This window comes from Podarcis filfolensis, assembly GCF_964270895.1.
Source record: "Podarcis filfolensis genome assembly, chromosome: 15".
Lineage (NCBI taxonomy): Eukaryota > Metazoa > Chordata > Lepidosauria > Squamata > Lacertidae > Podarcis > Podarcis filfolensis.
Genome location: NC_139618.1, coordinates 6,733,045 through 6,748,420, shown reverse-complemented (window position 1 = coordinate 6,748,420; position 15,376 = coordinate 6,733,045). Strand labels below are relative to the sequence as shown.

General features: G+C 47.5%; 1 protein-coding gene across 1 annotated transcript in view; it reads right to left on the bottom strand.

Moving 5' to 3' along the window:
* AATF (apoptosis antagonizing transcription factor) overlaps window positions 1–15,376 on the bottom strand; it is a 61,452-nt gene that overhangs the window by 25,822 nt on the left and 20,254 nt on the right. Inside the window, exons 5-8 of the mRNA XM_083587871.1 lie at window positions 9,198–9,312; window positions 7,698–7,905; window positions 6,437–6,601; window positions 5,435–5,518 (exon numbers count right to left, since the gene is read on the bottom strand). Coding sequence (XP_083443997.1) covers window positions 5,435–5,518; window positions 6,437–6,601; window positions 7,698–7,905; window positions 9,198–9,312 — 572 coding nt within the window. The remainder of the gene's footprint in view (window positions 1–5,434; window positions 5,519–6,436; window positions 6,602–7,697; window positions 7,906–9,197; window positions 9,313–15,376) is intronic.

Genomic DNA, 15,376 nt, shown 5'->3' with positions numbered 1-15,376 from the left:
CTCCACTGTTGGGAGGCGGTAATGCTACTGGATGCCAGCTGCTGGGGGAAACATGGGGAGACTGCTCTTGCACCCAGAGCCATCTTGCAGACTTCCCACAGGTATCTGGTTGTGATGAAAGGATACTAGACTAGATGGGCCTTCGGCCTGATCCAGCAGAACTCTTCCAATGTTCTTGTACAGAGTTCTTTATTGTGGTTGTTGTTTAAATTTCTATACCGCCCTTCATCCAAGGATCACAGGGCGGGTTACATATTTAAAAACCACACAAAAACGCATACCATAATAAGCATAATAAACAATACCACCCCCCAACCACAGTTTAAAAGGCCATAGATTTAATTAGCCAAAGGTCTGGGAGATGAGGAATGTTTCTACTTGGCACCTAAAGGTATGTAACAAAGGCACCAGGCGAGGCTTCCTGGGGAGAGTATTCTGCAAGCAGGGAGCCACCACAGAAAAGGCCCACTCTCGTGGTGCCAACCTCCAGACCTCTCGCAGAGGAGGCACACGAAGAAGGGCCTCTGATGAGGATCACAGTGTGTTGGCTACACACTGGGAAAGCACCCTGCTGTTTTTGGGCAACAAGCTATCAGCAGCCAACAATGCGCACTCAAAAATGCAAAAGTGCCCCTCTAAAGCTGGTTATGGGTGAAAACAAACACTGAGAATTAGACCTCACAAGTGCATGTCCAAATCCACCTGTGGAGAATCACAGAAAGCTATCAGTTCTGCTTTAGGTTACAAATTAGCATTACTAACCATTACTCAACAGCACGCCTGTGTTCTACCTCCACAGTAGCTGACTGGGAGCTGAGAACTGCAGGTGGACAGGGGGCTGCTGGGCTCAGGTCTAGCTTTCGTGCCGCCCATTACTACCCACAATGGCTACGTTTCTGCCAGAGGCAATATGCTTCTGAATACTAGTTGCTGGAAACTGCAGGAGGGAAGAGGGCTGCTGTGCTCAAGCCCAGCGTTTGAGTTTCCCACAGGAATCTCACTGGCCACTGTGAGAACAGGATCCAATGGCCAGATCCAGCACGGCTCTTCTTAGCTTCTAAATGACAGCTTCACCATGAATATACCAACACTGATCCACAGCTGTTGAAGGTTAGGCATTAATTACATCGACCACCAGCTCAGCAATGACCCGCAAAAAAATTTAATATAAAGAATGCCGCTGTGGAAAACTGTGTAACTGTGAAAAGCAACAGAAAAGACGACGTGTCCTCTTCTTAGTAACCCATTAAGAGGAGCCCCCAAACCAAGCTTTAAAAACGTGCTATTAACCACCTACTCAGCCATTCCAGAGACACATGCCTATGATAAGATTATTGTATTGCCATTAACCTATGGAATGGTTGCAGGCAGCTCCTATTTCCGGGGGGGGGGGGCACCCTCTAAATGCATCTAATGAGAGCCACAAGATCAACTGTCCATATTAATCGCTCACCAGTTTAATTAAGGTAAACCAACTTGTCAGGATGGAAGGAGGAGGAGGAGGAAAAAAGCCCACTTCCTCTCTCCATTTTTCACCATTATTGACTTGTAATAGTTTGCCAGATTTTGTAATTACTTGTCTGCATGGCATTATCAGAAATCTCGTGCGCACACACCACAAAAACACTGAAGTTGCTTTGTTTAAAGCCGGTTTTGTACACGACACGTGCCTGCAAAATCACAGCTGGAAGTGCTTAAGTAGTTAAAAGATGCAGAAATTAAGGACCTAAGAAGAGGCCGTCCAGTTCTGCAATCCTGTTCTCACAGCGGCCAACCAGACGCCCCAGGTGAGCACAAGCACAAGAGCATTCTCCCTGCTTATGATGTCTGGGATTCAGGAGCACACTGCCACGAAGAAAAGTGGAGAAAGAAAATAACATTAGATCTCGTGGACATCCAATGAAGCTGAATGCTGGAAGATTCAGGACAGAAAGGAGAAATTCCCTTCATCACACAAAGCGCATAGTTAAACTATGGAACTCGCTGCCACAAGAGGCAGCGACTACCAGCAAGCTGAATGGCTTTAAAATATGATTATAGGCAAAATTGTGGAGGTGAGGGCTATCAATGGCTACCAGCCACGACAGCTGTGCTCTTCCTTCACAGCTGGAGGCAGGATAATTGTAGGTATCAATTTATGGGAATCGCAAGCGGGGAGAGTGCTGTTGTTGCACTCAGGTCCTGCTTTCGAACTTCTCATTTGGACATCTGGTTGGCTACTGTGAGAACAGGATGCTGGACTAGATGGGCCACTGGCCTGATCCAAATGGGCTCTCTTCATTTCCTTGTGAGCCTAAAATCTGACCGTAATGGCGCCAGGGGTGCTTCCCTGATGAGAGCACTCTGCAATCAGACAGCCACAACTGGAAAAATTGTCTCTCCACCCCTCCCTTCAGAGGAGCAAGCATGCAGAGAAGGGGCTCTGGTGATGCTAATCTAGTCCATATAGGATCATGCGGGGAGTAGCAAGCCCAGGCATTCAGCACCTAGTCGACTTTGATAGACCTAGGACCTCGTACCTAGGGGACCGCCTCTCCCGGTATGCCCCACGGAAGACCTTAAGGTCCATAAATAGCAACATCCTAGAGGTCCGGGGCCCTAAGGAAGTTAGATTAGCCTCAACCAGAGCCAGGGCCTTTTCAACACTGGCTCCGGCCTGGCGGAACGCTCTGCCTCATGAGACCTGGGCCCTGCGGGATCTGTAAGACAGAGTTGTTCCACTTCGCCTTTGGCTTGGAATCAACTTGATTCCCTTCCCCGTCTTTCTTTTCTCCTTTCTCCTTCTGTGATGGAACTCCTATTTGGGGACTTCCCTGGCTTTTTTTCTGGCCCATGTAGGACCAGTTAGGATAGTTAGCCTTGGTGAAGACGTTTTCATCCCCAAATAAGTTTTTGATTTGAGTTTCCACTGAAATGAGGCTGCATTTTAATGTTTTAATGTTGTGTTTTAATCTTGTTTTTTAAGTTGTATTTCAATCGTTTTTATATTTGGTGTTAGCCGCCCTGAGCCCGGTCTTCGCTGGGGAGGGCGGGATATAAATAAAATTTATTATTCTTATTATTCTTATTCTTATTATTATGCTCTTCCCCTCCAACCCCTTGTTCCCCAGAAGCAGCTTCCCAGCTCTGGCTCACAGCCCTAACAAATAAAAAAGGAAGGTCCTTTATGAAGCCACTTTTAAGTGGGAGGCTGGCAGAAAACAGACGCATCCGCTCCCCGACTCGCCTCTCAGGCTTGTCGTCAAAAAAGTCTCCAGGTGCAATTTCTTTGCCAAATCCTACTGAACAGGAGGAAAATGAGCCAGGTCAGTGGAAGAGGTACGGCTACACAGAGCCTGTCAAGGTGGCCTAGCATTCCCACAATTACTTGGGACACAATGAAGTGGTAATCTTTTAACAGATCATCTCCCCCAAGAAGCATATTGAGGATTGGAAGGGAGGGAGAGAAGCTGGCGGGGTGTGTGTGTGTGTGTGTGTGTGTGTGTGTGTGTGTATGTGTGAAGCAAAAAGAAGCAGAAGAAGGAAAGAAAAACGAAGGTGTATTTCTCAGCTGAGCAGATGTCTCGAGCGTGATGTACGAGGCATGGATAAGCTGTCGCAGCCCGCTGCCAAATCCAGGGAAGTGATTGAAGCCCCCATGCTTCCCAAGGACCGTATTTAGAGACAGTAGGGTAGCCAGGAGTCAGGACCAGCCCCTGCTGAGCTGCCAGATGTTGGCAGCACCTGGAAAACGTCCTCCTCTCCCCCCCCGCCTCTCCCCTCTTGCTCTCTGTTTAAGCAGGTGCAGCCTAACAGCAGCAAGTCTAAGCGACGAATGTGTGATATGTAAGTCATCCCCAAAGGCAGTTCCTCCCTCCTTTTGTATAGAGTCACCCACCATTTGCACACTCATCATTTGCACACCCACCATACATGGCTCCTTTCTCCGCGCCCACTGCCCTCCCTTCGCACTTCGGGAAATGGCCAACCACACACAAAGCAGAGCTTGGCAGCTCCATTTGCCTGAAAGTCAGGTGCTCCCATTCCCTTCCAAGACCTCTATTCGTCCCTGATTAACCCTGATTAACTGAGGAGGGGGCAAAGCACCCCTGCCAAATACTCCCAATTTCTTGTCTCACCCCAGTGCTGTTCCAGAGGGCCCCTAAATCCCCCGTAGTACTTGAATAGCTGAAAAGCCATATTACAGAAAGAGAATTCTGCCTGCCCTTCTCTGTCTCCATCCTACTATGTTTATCTCTCTCTTTCTTTTACTCCTTCCTCTCTCTGTGTTTGCTACATGATGTATGCTCTCTCATATGTATGTTCTCTCTGTGTATGCTCTCTCATATGCTACATGATTTATTTAAAGGATTTATAAACCACCCACCATTTGAAAACCATCCTGGCAGTGTACCAAAAAAAAGACACAAAAATACAAATTTACAACAGTAAGAACAGATTAAGTCCATCTGTAAAGTCAACGGGAACAATATCCAACAAAGCTACCCCTGAAAAAGCCTGGTTCATTATCACCATTATTATTATTATTAGGCCTTAAGGAGATGGCTTTCAAAGAAAAAAAGAAAAAAAGGACTCTTGGTATTATCCTATATGGCTACAAGCTGTGAAATTGAGAACTTCGTTGCTGGGGTTGCGGTGTGTGTGTGTGTCATTTATAGCATGTAAAGCAGGGGTGGGGATACTCAAGCACAAAAACTTTGCCCAGGCCACGCTACTCACTGGCCCCGCTTTCTTCGCCCTAAAGGTATAGGTAAAGGGACCCCTGACCATTAGGTCCAGTCGTGGCCGACTCTGGGGTTGCAGCACTCATCTCGCTTTATTGGCGAGGGAGCCAGAGTACAGCTTCCGGGTCATGTGGCCAGCATGACTAAGCCACTTCTGGCGAACCAGAGCAGTGCACAGAAACGCCATTTACCTTCCCGCCGGAGCGGTACCTATTTATCTACTTGCACTTTGACGTGCTTTCGAACTGCTAGGTGGGCAGGAGCAGGGACTGAGCAACGGGATCTCACCCCATTGCGGGGATTCGAACCGCCAACCTTCTGATTTGCAAGTCCTAGGCTCTGTGGTTTAACCCACAGCGCCAGCCGCGTCCCTTTTTCCGCCCTACTCTAGCGATAACGCCGCTTGCTTGCCTCAAGGGAGAGCAGTGTGTCTGGGCACACCCACTTTTGCCACCACGAGTATGTGCTCCACCAAAGGCTGCACATGATGGAATGCAACTACAAAAGTCCCCCCCCCAATTCCTTTTACAAAGGAGCTCCCCGTGGAAAAAGGAACGGTGCTATCTCCCAGGGGGTGGTGGGCCCGAGATAGCTGTTCATTTACAAGCATGAAAAGCGGAGCACATATGGGCAAAGACACACAGGGGAAGGTGCTTGCAACTTTTTCTGCTCGGCTTAAAAGTTCCCGCCCACTGCCACAAGGCCCCCACCTGATGGTAGAAGTCGTCGTCGTCAAAGATCTCCTCGTCCAGGTCTTTGAGGTGCGCGTTGGATGTTGTTGGCGGAAGGGCCTCCTAGTAAGGCAAGAGAAAAATCATGAACAATGTGGTTACGGAAGAGTTTAAGATAGAAAAAGGGACACGTCAGGGGTGCCCAATTTCTCCATTACTTTTTATATCAGTCCTGGAAGTCTTGCTGAATATGATCAGAAGGGACCAGCTGGTTAAAGGGGTACAGGTCGGAGCTAAACAATACAAATTGAGAGCATTTGCAGATGACTTGGTACTTACGCTACAAGAGCCAGAATCTAGTACTAAAAGGGTTTTAGAACTAATTCAAGATTTTGGCCAGGTTGCAGGATTTAAATTGAACAAATCTAAAACTAAGGTATTGGAGAAAAATTTAACACCTATGGAAAGGGAGAGGTTTCAGAATGAGACAGGTTTAACTGTGGTTAAGAAAGTGAAATATTTGGGGATCAGTTGGGAGTCTTCTCATCAAAATCTGGAGGGCCACAGGATCCCCATCTCTGGTTCAGGGGGCCAGGACCTAGTGCCCCCAAGCCTGTTCTCTCTCCCCTACTCCTTGGAGCCACTGCCTCACCAATTTCCCAGTGGGGGCTCTCCAGTGGCAGGCTATGACAGGGTCCCCAACCGAAACCTAAAAAACTGTGGAAATACCCATCGTCACTTTGGTGCTTAAAATCCCCAAGCCGCAGCTTACTCATTTATTAAATTTGTTCCCCATCCAAAAGAGGAACCCAAAGGAGCTCAGGGAATATAGCCTATGGCAAGTCAAAGACCTTTTGCTAGCTTCGCTTGCAAACCTTACAATCTTTTCACTCTGCTGTGTTACAAAATTCCTTCTCGGCCTGCCTTCTTCCAGCAATCTTCTCAAAACGAGAAAGGTGCCTTGCTCTTAAACTGCAGCAGCCAATCTGTTTCCTTCCTCACTCCCCACCATCTGCCCATCCACCCAAATCTCCAGCTTACCGCCTGTCCTGGCAAAGTCGCTGGCAATGGTTCAGGGGCTGGCTGCAGCTTCCCCAGCACTCTGTAGGCTGACCGCTTGGTCCTCGTCCGCCGGAGCAACCTCTCTCGGTCCATCAAGATGTGATCGATCTGGGTCAAGATGGAACGCTCAAAGGCACCAAAACCCTGGAGGGACATTAACCAAGGTCAGACAATTGCAGGGAAAGCCATCTTCCATTCCCCTGCCCCAATCTTTCTGTGCCAGTGGATAAGCTGGAAAGTATTTCCTACGTGAGTAAGGCTTTAACTCACGATTTCAGTTATCCGTCTCCAATAGATGGCTGGACCAGAGAGCATTTTCAGTTCCCTCCAATTAGTTAACCCTCCTTCCTAAATTGTCAGCCAAGGATTTTCCCAGAGGCATTTGAAGGAGCATCTCCACCCCCATCGTTCAGCCCAGACACTGAGGTCCAGCTCCAAGAGGGTCTTCTGGTGGTTCCCTCCCTGCAAGAAGTGAGGTTACAGGGAACCAGGCAGAGGGCCCACCCTGTGGAACGCCCTCCCGTCAGATGTCAAGGAAATAAACAACTATCTGACTTTCAGAAGACATCTGAAGGCAGCCCTGTTTAGGGAAGTTTTTAATGTTTGATGTTTTATTGTGTTTTTTATATTCTGTTGGGAGTTGCCCAGAGTGGTTGGGGAGGCCCGACCAGATGGGCGGGGTAAGAGCAGTGGACTCGTAATCTGGTGAACCGGGTTTGATTCCCCGCTCCTCCACATGCAGTTGCTGGGTGACCTTGGGCTAGTCACACTTCTCTGAAGTCTCTCAGCCTCACTCACCTCACAGTGTTTGTTGTGGGGGAGGAGGGGAAAGGAGATTGTTAGCCGCTTTGAGACTCCTTAGGGTAGTGATAAAGCAGGATATCAAATCCAAACTCCTCCTCCTCTTCTTCTTCTTCTTCCTCTTCTTCTTCTTCTTCCTATTACTATTTTCAATTTCTTGATGCAGGTGCTGTTATGTATGTATATATGTATGTATGTAAGTATGCGTTGAATTTGTATACCGCCTTTCACCTATAGCACCCAGGGCAGTTCACAATGCATTTTTACACGTACGCTCCTGTTTATGTAGCTTTTTCTTTCCCTTTTAGGTTTTCAAATTGAGGATCTGCACAAGGTGCAGCTTTCCCTGATAACGGGATCTTAGCACTGCAAGGAAGCCATAAGCCACACGTGACCTATGACCTGCGCCCACCCCCCAAAAGAGAGGAGCGACTCTTGCCTTCCCCAGCTTCCCAGAAGCCAGCTTGGTCCTATCATGCCACTTCTGCAGCGTGCTGTTCCGATAGGACCGGAAGTCGGCAAACCGCTTGGCCGCGAACTCTGGGTAATCGTCCGTTCCCAGCTTCCGCTTGCGTGGCCTCTTCCTCTCCTTGTCTTCCCTCTCAGCTTGGTCATCGTCGTCATCGCCGCTTGGGATCTCTTCGTTGCTAAAAAAATAAATAAAGCAAGATCAAGAACGTGCAACTCCTAACTCAAAGCATTTATTTATTTATCTAGCAATATACCACTATATGATTTGGGGGGGGGGTGACCTCTAAGTGGCTTACAACAAATATAAAACATTGAAATTATCGGTTTAGAAATGGGTTAAAAAACAAGTATTTAAGCATATCCAGAAGGTGATGAAAAGCAACGTTGGCTTAAGAGGGATAAAACACATATGACATCTACACATCTGGATGGGCTTGCCTAAACAGAAATGTTTTAAGCATGCGCCAGAAACAGCAAAGACGCTTGCCTAATGTCAACAGGCAAGGAGTGTTTGTGCTGCCACAGCAAAAAGTTGAATTCTCACCAGTGTAGAACAATTACTATGTGGGACCCCTAGCTGTGCCACTTCTGCAGACCCAAGGAGCTAAACCGGCACATATGGGGTAAAGCAATCCTGCAAGAAAACTGGTCCCAACCTGTTAAGCGCTCCAAATATACCTATATTAGCACTTCGAACTTGGTCCGGTAGTAACGCAGCACCCTTGTTCCGAAATCTTCCCCAGATGAGAGCAGCCAACTCACGAGTGCTCTCAGAGCCCCCCCCCCAAACGTCATCTTCCCTTATGACAGTTCTGGGTGAGTCCCTAACTGCTGGGTTCTCCCCCTGGGGCTTACTTGGAAAATCTCCTTTCCCCCCTCCTTCAACACCTACTCCCATAAAGGAGGAAAAGTTACAGCATTTGGAATGTGCTCTTGAAGTGAGATCATAATGCCTCTTGCATGCCTGGGTGCAGAGACGCAGAGGGGCAGGGTGGGGCAGAATGCAAAAAAACTAATTATCATTTTATTTATTAAATTTGCATGCAGTCGGGGTCATCTGAAGATCACAAGGCCGTTCACAACATAAACATACAAAATGAGAACACAAAACACATAATAAAAACCTCTTTAACTTTTCCAGGGGTGGAGCATAGCTTATTGTACAGCTCTCAGTTCCAGAACCAATCGCTTCACCCACTTTTTGCCCTCCGACTGACCTGGAACTTGGGAACAAAGGAAGCTGGTCTATAACAAGGCAGGGTCCATCTACCTCAGTACTGTCTACACTGGCCGGCAGCAACTCCCAAGGTTTAAGACAGGGGTCTTTCCCAGCCCTAACTGGAGAGGCCGGGGATTGAACCAGAGACCGGCAGATTCTCTACCCACTAAGCTATGGGCCTTTTCCCTTTCCAGCCAGAGGGAAAAGCTTCCCCAGCCTCAACAGAACTGCCATTGTTTTTGCATTTACCTGTCCTCTTTCCCTTGCTCTCCATCTACCAGATGTCTCGTGCCCGAGTACTGGTGCAAAAGCTCATCCTGAAGATCCACCAGGGTCCTCAGCAAAGCCTTGAGGGCTTTGTGATCTGCGGAACAAAATGGAAATGGCATTTAATGTTTCCCAAAGAGTCACTACCAGAAAAACTTCAAAGACAGGAGATCTTGGGGGGTGGGGGTGGAGAGAGAGAATAATCAAGGACCTTGCAGGCAGCAGGTGGGGCAGCAATTTTGACACGTCCACACACACACCCCCCATGTGACTTCTCCGGTGGCAGCAGGAAGACCATGCTATTTGCCATTGCACTTTTAAGTTCTTCGTCCGGGAAGAAAACGAACAAACAAACAATGGGAATAAATTTGCACATCTTTGCACGCTGGCCACAAAGAGTTTTCTGCAGAATCTAGAACGGTGAAAGCTGTGAAGAATTAAGACATGCAAAGGGTGCTAGCAAAGTCGCTTGAATAAGGCAGAGGGAGCCCAGGGAGGAAAGAAATCTCGGTTAATGCTTCACGGAGCAAAACCAAACAAGAACAGTGCACCGTTCGAGGAGAAATAAACAGAGAGCTTTTGCCTTTCAGGGGCCTGCCTTTTTGAGAGAAGAATTAGGTGCAACTAAACCTGCCTCAACTAGACACCCAAGCAGAGCATGTGTTACCTCCACAAAGATCATGTCACTCTGGCTAGTTGCTAAGCAACACCTCTGCCCCTCCCACCCACCTTGGGAGAACAGAATTAACTCTTAAGTTGCAAACGAAATGATCCCTTCTGTTGAACTCCCAACAAAGGGAAGGTAAGAAAGAGTCCTAGGAAAGGGGTGCAGAACTGAAGGACCTTCACCTTCTGCTGAACCACAACTCCCATCTTTCCTGGCCACTGGAGGATGATGGGAACTGGAGTTTGACTACACCTGCGAGGGCCACCGGTTCCCCACCACTGCTCTTAGGGGGAGGGAGTGGGAATGTAGGAAGCTGCCTTAAACCAGCTCAGACTACCTGCCCATCTAGTCCAGGGTTTCCCAAACTTGGGTCTCCAGTGGTTTTTTGGACTACAACTCACATCATGCCTAGCTAGCAGGACCAGTGGTCAGAGATTATGGGAATTGTAGTCCAACAACAGCTGGAGACTCAACCTTGGGAAACACTGATCTAGTCCAATACTGCCTACTCTGACCAGCAGCAGCTCTCCAGGGCTTCAGGGAAAGGCAGGTGTATCCTATCACCTCCTGCAGGAGCCTTTTAAGCCTGAGGTGCCGGGGGCTTAGCTTGGAGCCCTCTGCATGCAAAGGGGGCAGTCGGCCACTAAGGTACAGCTCCTCTCAACCTGCTTTAATGCAGGGTTGAGGAACTTCAGACTTTGGAGGGTGGAACCAACCTGGCCCTGAAGGCTCCTCGATTCAGCCCTGGGGATCCTGCTAAAGTCCCATCCCTCACTGCCTGGCTTCAAACCCTCCTCTGGTGATTTTACCTGGCTGGGAAAAGCACCCTTGAACTGAGAGAGACTACCTCTTGCTTGGGTAGATGGAGATTGTTGCGTGTCTGGCCATTATCATTATTTTATTTTATATCCCATTGTTCTTTCCAAAGGAGTCCAGGGCAGCAAAAGCATAACTAAAACTAGATCATTAGAAAACCTATAAAAGCTGCTTAAATGGATGAACGAAGTCTCGTAACCGATGATTTCAGGGTTGCCGGAAACATGGATCTCTCAGCCATCCAATGGCTGGGTGAACCAGAATGCCTTTTGAATTCCACTGAAAAGTCAATAATGAGAGAGAGAGATGCGTGTCGCGAGGGAGGGCATTCTACAAGCAGGTGGAACCCCCACCAAGAAGGCTCTGCTGCGGGTCAGCGCCAACCATGCAATACACAGTGGTGGTTGACACCAACAAAGTCACACCTGCCAATCACAGAGTCTTGATGACTGATGTGGCCCCCAGAACATTGCCCATGACAGAATGCACACCTTGGGGGGAAAAGGGCACCCCGTGCCTGCCTTAAGGGTCAAGTAGGGACACATATCCCCTAACATTACATAAATATTTGTGTGCAGGGGTGGAAATAGGCTGGCTGTTTGGTTTTTCTTAATGCTTAAAATCATGGGTAGGCAAACTAAGGCCCAGGTGCCGGATCTGGCCCAACCGCCTTCTAAATCCAGCCCGCGGACAGTCCGGGAATCAGCCTGTTTTTACATGAGTAGGATGTGCCCTTTTATTTTAATCTCTGGGTTATTTGTGGGGCCTGCCTGGTGTTTTTACATGAGTAGAATGTGTGCTTTTATTTAAAATGCATCTCTGGATTATTTGTGCGGCATAGGAATTCGTTCATTATTTTTTTCTTCAAAATATAGTCCGGCCCCCCCACAAGGTCTGACGGACAGTGGACCAGCCCCCTGCTGAAAAAGTCTGCTGACCCCTGCTTAAATCTACAAGGCTGCTTGTAAGCCCGTATTTTTGGACTGGGGAGAGGGAGGAAAGCGCCTCTTTTCTCACCCACCCAGCCACCCCCCACCTTCAGCTTGCCATCTTGTTAAAAAATGAGGGTGGGCCCCCAAACCCATTTATAGCAAATGGGGGCTTACGCGGTGGCGAGGGAGGGAGCACAAAAGGAGCCATCGTATCACCCTGTGTGACAAGTGGCAGGCAGGCAAGAGAACAAAGCGAAGATAAGGTGGGGAATTATTTTCACCATCAAGCACATTACACATGTTTATTCCTGAATGGCGAGGAGCGCCGCAAGATATATGACGGCGGGGAGAGAGGAGAGGAGCGGCGGCCGCCCGGGGAGGGGGTGGTGGAAAGGGGGTCACATCCGCTGCAGCTGACACTCAACATATGCAAAAGAGACGGCAACAGAGGTTATTATATTTGGGTCTGAGAGACACTGCCTGAAAAGGCTCAGAGAGAAAGAGAGAGGGGGGGGGGGACAGAGGTGCAAAAGAAATACAGGTTGGGGAGAAATCCGCCATCCCATACAAACTGTTTGCTTGGATAAATTAATTTTTTTAAAGCAAAACTGAAATAAATAACTGTGTGTGTGTCCCGTGCACCCTGCAAGGTGGGGTTTCCCTGTAAGAAAATGAATAAAACAAGCATCCCTTCACACACCCCCAAAAAGAAGTAAACGAGGCCATAACTTTAATTCTGCTTACCTGGGAATAAGTCCTATTGAAGAGGGCTTACCTCTGGAGCAGGTATCCTACATTTAAAGCACATTTACCGCCCCCACCCACCGACCCACCCAGAATCCTGGCAATTGTGGTTCATTAAGGGTGATGGGAATTGTATCCATGGCTCCCATGATTCTTTAAAGAGGAACTGTGAGTTTTAAATGTGTGTTGGGTGTGCTTTCAATGAGTGGATCAGTCCCTGGTGAGGTTTGCGTTGTGAATGGGAAAATGCTCCCATGTAAAACTTTCTGACTTAACTCTTGAGTAAGCAAGCACAAGACCGTGCTATAAGCAACTGACAAAAGGGGGGGTCAAATCATTTAGCCCCAGTTTAGGTTACTAAGAATAATAACAATAACACATTTAAATAGCTTTGAAGTCTCTATTTGGTCACTTACTTGCTGTGGGGCTGTGCCCAATGTTTGTACAACTCAGAAGAGACCCATTGAAATGTATGGTCATGACTATACCTAGATGCACAGGGATGTATTAAACTAAGTTCTACTCAATGCTGACCCATTGGAATTAATGGACCTATGATAGACAAGTGCATTAATTTCAGTGAGTCTACTCTGAGCTTGACTAAGATTGGATACAATCTATGGGTAGTGGTCAACAAGAGTCCTACTCAGAGTAGACCCAATGAAGTTAAATCGACATGACTTACCTTGGTTCATTTCAGCGGGTCAACCCTGAGAAAGACATAGCTGAATATAACTATAATTTTTAATCTGTAGTTTATTTTATAACACATATTGTTTAACTGCTGACTATATTTCAAAGAGGGTGAGGCCAACTTGTTTTAACTTTCTGACCTATAATCAATAATTTTACTGTTAACTGCTATATATTTTGGAAAGTTGTTTGTGTGCTATGAATTTGGACACCTCTTAAAATATTATAACCAGATTGCGCATGATGGTTCCTGAGATCAAATAGCAGGCTTTCATCTATGTTTAGATACAGCAAGAAGATGGCTGATGCAAGCATTCCAAACAGTGATGATTTGAACCACAGATCTCAAAACATCACTGACTTTTTGCTTCCCTTAATTCCTAAGCAATGCATCCATAACTATCAGGACCAGTGGACAGAGATGATGGGAATTGTAGTCCCAAAACATCTGGAGGGCCAGTGTTTGCCTATGCCTTATATACAAAATATACTGCATGCATTCACACACACGGCAGCCCTCAAGATACAACCCTCCGCATGCAACCCTAACCCACCCTGACAACAGGGATTTTGCTAAAGTTAAATGCTGGACAAGATGGGCCTTTAGCCTGACAAAGCAGGCTATTATGTTCTTAACCCCTGGCATCTCCAAGCAGGGCTGGGTATGTTAATGGTCTGAAATCCTCGAGAGCCACGGCCAATCGGAATGCTGGCCTGGATGGACCAATGGCCTAACTCAATATAAGGCAGCTTCCTATGTGCCTATTTAATTCAACCCTTCTTCATTCAGAGCCATAAGGACTTGGATCTATTTTATGGTGAAGATGGCAGAGCATGACCTGTTTTGCACTCAAAAGGTGCCAGGTTCAATCCCTGCCATCTCCAGGTGGGGCTGAGTGTGTCTGAAACCCTGCAGAGCTGCTGCCAGTCAGTGCAGACAACACAGAGCTAGATGGACCAATGGCCAGAAGTTTCCTTCAGCTGCTGCTGGGTTGGTGATAATTCAACACCTTAGCAAAGGGAAGGGCCTGGATGTCGTTCGACTCCAGGCTCCCATCAGCCCCAGCCAGCATGGCCGGGGATGATGGGAGTTGTAGTCTAGAGGGCACCAACGGCTTCCCCCATCCACGCTTATATGCTCAGCTGCTCGGTGTACACGCACACAGCTGCAAAATATTGCAGGCACAGAATTATTACAAATATACAGACCAACATGAATATATATTCCGCCCTAACTCAAGACAAGTTATTACGGCAAAACCAAGGTTGTACGTCACTTTTCCCTGTCCAGTTTGGACATTTAGGATTAAGAGGGACTACTCTCGTTCCTTTTCACAGACAGCTCTGAGACCGGAGTTAAACCGTAGGTCAAATGCAACGCTCGATACGTTGGCCCAAGAACAATACTTCTCATTCAAACCCATAAGCTAGGACCGCCCCCCCCCGGTTCCCGCACCGTCTCCCCGCCTGCCCCCCCTCCCCAGCCTACCCCAGGCACTAGGCTAGTCATCCCCAGCAATTAATCCCCCAAGAAACACGTTTGATTAAATCTTTTCAAGCAAATCCTTTGCTTTGCTTTTGTTAGTTCACTTCTTGTCAACATCTATTAAAATATGCCTTTAATTCTCCCACAATCTTAAAAAACACTGATTCCACTGTCTTCAACTTTAATCAACTGTATGGCTGGCATTTTTCATTTCATAATAATGCACTGGTTGGAATTCAAGAGGCAGGCTCAACATCAATCATTCCGCAAGAATTTTTCCACTGCAATAAATATGCAAATGAGCAAAAGCCAGTCAGTCGTATTTCAGGCCCGACTTGCTAGTGTTTTAAAAAAAGGGGGGGGGGAGAGAGACACAAATTTATTAATTGCCGTTGGCCAGCGGAATCCTATTACTTTGGGCATTGATTACAAAGCTGTGTGAGTGATTATCGTGCAACTCGCGGGCTATCCAGGCATGAGGAAAAATTATTAAAGCAAGGGAGAGATTATCAACTCAGAATAACAATAAGCTTTAACATTTTAAGGCCTCTAACTTTGGCAACAAAGAAGTTACGCCACCGCTCCGTTGCGTCACCATCCCCTAAAGTTGGGCAGTGGCCTGTAGGAGAGTCAGCGCTGTCCTCCCAGCCGCCATTATCCGCCAGATTTAGCGCAGAAAGGTTGGCATTTGAAGCATGGCCGTTCACAGACGAAGCGGGGGGGGGGACGTGTGTGTGTGGTGTTCCTCCTTCCCTCCCCCTCCGGATGAACCATAATCCCCATATTCCATTTAAAAACAAGATTTAAGTTTCTAGTATATTTA